Source organism: Wolffia australiana, chromosome 14 (assembly GCF_029677425.1).
Source record: "Wolffia australiana isolate 7733 chromosome 14, ASM2967742v1".
Classification (NCBI taxonomy): domain Eukaryota; kingdom Viridiplantae; phylum Streptophyta; class Magnoliopsida; order Alismatales; family Araceae; genus Wolffia; species Wolffia australiana.
Window position 1 is genome coordinate 1,036,139 of NC_135848.1, and position 4,980 is coordinate 1,041,118.

Sequence of the window (4,980 nt, forward strand, 5' to 3'; positions counted from 1 at the left end):
TTGAAGTCCCTAATCCTAGCTATCTTCCCCTGTAACTTGGGAGTTGTTGCCGCCGAAATATTATGGAACTGGTGGATAATTTTTGCACCAGTCGCCAAATCAAAAAATTGGTGCCGTCTGTTGGGATTAAAACCCCCTTCTAGTGGAGAAGGGGTTCAAGGAATAAACCATGAACACTTTTACTCACTCACTCAAACACACTCAGAGAGAGGAAGAAGAGAGAAACCAGACACACGACTTGAAATTTCTCAAAGTGAGGTTACAAACAACACCAAAAGCTCTGGACTTTATAGGCACAAGAGCCACACAACAAGCAACACTAAAATCGGAAAAAAAAACCGTGCAAATGCTAAGAACCACTAAAACAGATGTTCTGCCGAGGTGCCTGGCGGGAGCGCGTCTTCAGGGCAGTTCCGAGGTTCTCGACGCGCCCCGTGGTGCACACTCAGCATGGTCTGCGGTACTGCCGGGTCATGTGCTGAAGGCACATCTTCCGGAGGACTCCCGTGCGCTTCAAGCTCCTCTTGGCTCCCTCCTGGATGAGAAGGAGATGCTCCGTCATACTTCACAGGTCGTGATGGCAGTGCTCCGCTGCTGATCGCCGGAGTTGAAGGTGGAGCTTCAGTTGTCTCCACCGGTGGTGGCGTTCCTTCTCCCACCACCTTGGATGGAGGAGGAACATATCCGTCATCGTCATGTAGTCTTAGATGAAACTTGCTCCGGGCGTCTTCATAGCAAAGGGGCAAAGTAGCTACTTGGTACTCCGTTAAAAGAAAAATTCCTCAGTTTAAAAACGTTGGCTGCGGGAGATGTCATCCCCGAATACTTAGAGAAGTGTTCATATGAACTAAACATCACTGCCGGCCAATTGAACACGAAGATTTTACCAACTGTTCTAAATTTCGTTGCTTATGGACAAATAGGTTATGGTGACTCGCTTACGTTCTCTGTTGTGTACGACAGTGAGGCAAAGAAGCTTGTACGTCTTCGATATCCCGGGTGTACATGAGATAAGTTACACGGGTAATTAAAAAGTACATCAGGATTTGACGCAACTCCCAGGATTTCAACGAGATCAACGTTTACGCAGCCGATGCAAGGAAAGCTGAGGAAAAACAAAAGATGACAGAATAAAGGCTGCCATCCACTGGCCTTACGGTCCAAGGCGATACATTCCGTCTTCTAGAAAGTGCCCGTCCATGTAGAGGGCCGCAGTAGGGTTTTGCGGATGAAAGCCGTCCATCACCACGAACTGCATGTCCTCCGAAGGCTTCCAGTGGCGTTTCCTCTGATTGATAAACCAGTTGTTGATCTGCTTCTGATCAAGACCCGTCGAGTCTGCCAGCGCAACCTTCTCCGACTCCTGCCGATTCAGACATTGCTTAGAATATTGTTAATAAACCTGACGTAAAATTAAATCTGAGTTAAATCCCACAAATACGTCAGCTTTCACTGCGACGGCAGTGACTAATCTGATAATAGATCGTAAAACATAAAATCATTATGCTGATTAAAAATCTAACGATAAATCTAGTGAAGCTTCTGTTTTCGGTCATTTTAGATACTACGATGGGCTGTCTGGAATAGGATTTTACCGATGGATAAGGCCACTTGTAATGCAACTCCCACCAGTTGAGCAATTTCTGCCTTGCCTCCTTGGGAAGCTTTCCTTTCTTCTTTTTCTTCGAGAACTCCTGTTTGAGACTGCTCAAATAGCCTCCATACTTCTTCAAAAGATGATGTTTCAACTCGCGGTCCTCCGTGCGAGGGTCCAAACCGGCAAACTTAGCGTCCGCCATTACCGTATCAGGTTCTTCTTCGGAAGAACCAACGCCTTCGCATTTCTCGTCTGCACCAAATAGAAAAATATTCACTATAATCCGACGTGGAAATATCCCCGATTAAGATGCAAGATTTCCCAAAGATAAAAGGAAACAGTGTAAAAAGATGGCGAGAATCAACAAGGCCGCAACCGAATCAGTCTTGACGAGATATTCATCGTACGTGATGACTCAGGCGCTGTTCTACGTAGGTGTAGCGATCGGGTGAGGCATTTAATTAATGACGTAGGCGCTGTTCATTGTTGGAATGCCGAAAAGAGTCCAATGAGAACAAACGATAACATTTTATTAAAGACTTAGGGTTTATGATGAACCCAAACTGTAGTAGGAAATGTTAAAACTGTTTCTCAAAGCGGCTATAGAAAAATGGTTGGAAAAGAAGTGGGAATTGACCTCTAGAAAGGTTCCGGGTACGACGGCACACGTAACGATTATTAAATCGCCGCAATTTCGTTCTGACAGTTCACGTAGAAAATAGATATGTTCATTCCGGGACGTCATATTTACCAGCGCTAAGGTTTCTCGTACGTCAATCAGAACCAGTAATCTACATGCCTGAAAGTGAAACATATACTATCCCACCGACAGGCTGCCGCCGTTGCATTAAATTCTGGTCAAAATAACCGGCTCCCACGAAACCCTAACTCTTCAAGCTCGTGCAGAAAAGTTTCGTCCTAAGACTGGCTAATTTATGAGGACTTCCTGGCCGAGAACTAATCGCAGCGAATCAATCGAAGAAACGGGACCGCTAAGATATCGCTCTACTTCGTTCCTGACGATTCACTCGGTAGATAAATATAAAAACGAAACCAAAATAACTATGAAAGAAAAGCTTGGCGGTTACCTGATAGAGAGCGGGAAGAACCGCTTGTTAGAGCGTTTAGCTGCGATTCAAGCCGGCGGAGAAAGTCCATGGCCTCGTTTATGGGCCTGGTAAGTTCTTCCTTATACTTGACGAGCATATCATGATAAGCCTCCTGTTAGTGAAGAAAATTTAGAGCAGCGTAACTTTCCCAACAAACAAACACAAATCAAGATAAATTATTCCTTACCATGAACTGATCAAGCTCGGGATCATTTGGAGGATCGCGGCAAGCAAGGGCAGCGCGCCGCCTCGACTCGAACTCTCGCGCGGTAGCCGTCAGCCTCGCCGTCACCTCCGGCGGCGAACCCACCTGCAAATCACCATAAGATTAAGTACTAAAATAACCGCGGATTGATGAATTTCACAATCTCTGATCTGGAGATCAACCTTTTGGCACTCCAAGTAGGCTTCAAGAAGGCTAGAATACTGAGGATGAGATATGATCTTCGCCTTGAGCGCGTCCATATCTGCGCCGGGATAACTCAACTGTCGCTGTTGTAGATGGGTATACGAGGAGCCACCTTCGCTTTTCACAGACTGCTGGTAAGGAACTTCAGAGATTAACTGAAAGGGGTTGAGAGGATCGTTCCTTTGAGAAGGAGACACGGAGCTGGGATTGGAGATCCTCCCGTAGAAGGATGATGGTGGGTACATGAACCCTACGCGGGAGGAGGGAATTGAGCTTTCCGTGGTGCACATAATAGAGGGAAAACTTTCCATGGCACGCTGTCGCTAAATAGCAGAAGAGGACACAGTATTAGTAGAGAAATAAGAGATCAGCAGGAGCACGCCAGCAACGTGGAAGTGAACCAGGGGTTGAATATCGTAAATGCGAAGGCCCACAATGACCCAAGTCTAGAGAGAGAAAGAGAGAAAAGCAAGGGCTACTGGCTTTCTTTTCTCAGGGTCAAATCGGAGAGACGGATGGGAAGGAAAGGCTATGAGTGGCGGTGGCGAATGCTTAATCTAATGGGAAGGCTGATGGAGAACAGGAACATAGGGAAGGGACGAGAAAAGGAGAGCGAAGAAAGAAAACGGCTTCCAAGTATCAATCAAAGCATTGGTCACCATACGATATAAATCATTTCACTCGGGTGACGTCGGTGAACAGTATTGACCAGTATTTTGTGATCATCCGGCGCCGTAGGCTTGTAGCAGTCGCTCGCTCGTGCGATGATCCAACTTCTCTGTGGTTCTTGGTTGACGGGTATACAAGGAACAGCGTTGCTTGTCGGGCACGGGGGATTGCCTCACAGCATCGCTCCTTGACAAGACCGTCCGCTTTGTTTGCGTCCGCCGCCTCTCTCACGCTGTTCCGTCCACTTTTGCGATGTAAGGCCCAATCAGCGGAGAAATTCTCTCGAGTCTCTTCTCTTTCTTTTTTGTGAAATTTATGTCATTTTACCTTTTGAAAATCCATTATTATTCCGCCAGGCCTCACTATACTTAAACTTTCTGAACTTCCCATAATCGACACTTTCTGATCACTCAATGTCGTCAGGGATAATTGTAACTTTCTGAACCTCTCTATGCTTAATTCAACAATTTGCAAGAGATCTTTCTTCTATTCTGAGTTTACTTATCGGATTAGGCTTGCCTACTGGTCCTTAGAAATAACAGGTACTCCATGTGAAAACTTACAACTAACGTGAAGTTGAACTATTCGTAAGATATTTGTCTCCTATACTTAAGAAACCCGTATTTTTTTCACAGATCTGTATTATATTCTCAGTTTCTCGATTAAATCAGGTCTGCATATTAAGCCCTTAAAGTATCAAGTACTCAAGATGTAAAGTTATTTGGGGATAATTATCACGAACTGGTCTGTGTTTTATTCTTAATTGCTTGAATGGATTGGGTGCGCATTATAGTTCTCTTCCAGATAGAACTATAATGAAAATTTTGATGTTCTAGCATGTCGAGGACAACACTGAACCGGCGATCTGGTACACTGCGAGGATTCTGAGGCGTTTGCATGGGTAAACAGCGAGGTGAAAGAAGGTGATAAATTTTCCATCTCGAGAGACGATAAACACATCAGAAGCTGTAACGCAGGCAAAATATCCTGCTGAGCCGCACGCTCGATAGACGAAGATATCGTCGTTGCCCAACAGTCAACAGGTGATAGCCAGAGATCCTCGTTGACGAAGCTTTCAAGCCATGGGCAGCATGTTCTCCTGTCAATACTATGCTATAGTGAGGGAGACTGCTAACTTTACTAGTGCGTGTAATCCTGTACAAGTGCATGGAGTTCGAAACCCTAATTTTCTTCTC

At 45.4% G+C, this 4,980-nt stretch overlaps 1 protein-coding gene across 1 annotated transcript; it reads right to left on the reverse strand.

The window, feature by feature from the left end:
• Nucleotides 1-963: 963 nt before the first annotated feature.
• On the reverse strand, nucleotides 964-3,461 carry LOC144712129 (homeobox protein knotted-1-like 2). The gene is made up of 5 exons (XM_078586319.1): nucleotides 3,094-3,461; nucleotides 2,894-3,016; nucleotides 2,686-2,818; nucleotides 1,596-1,849; nucleotides 964-1,363 (listed from the first exon to the last, which is right to left on the reverse strand). Exons 1-5 carry the CDS (start codon nucleotides 3,424-3,426, stop codon nucleotides 1,154-1,156), a joined length of 1,053 nt encoding a protein of 350 aa, XP_078442445.1. The 5' UTR covers nucleotides 3,427-3,461; the 3' UTR covers nucleotides 964-1,153.
• Nucleotides 3,462-4,980: the final 1,519 nt, after the last annotated feature.

Excerpts from the sequence above, each read along its gene's own strand:
- LOC144712129 (XM_078586319.1), bottom strand. The coding sequence starts at position 3,426 with ATGGAAAGTTTTCCCTCTATTATGTGCACCACGGAAAGCTCAATTCCC. Across the intron at positions 2,819-2,893 it reads CCGAGCTTGATCAGTTCATG|GAGGCTTATCATGATATGCT; the intron begins GTAAGGAATAAT and ends CTTCACTAACAG. Across the intron at positions 1,850-2,685 it reads TTCTTCCCGCTCTCTATCAG|ACGAGAAATGCGAAGGCGTT; the intron begins GTAACCGCCAAG and ends TATTTGGTGCAG.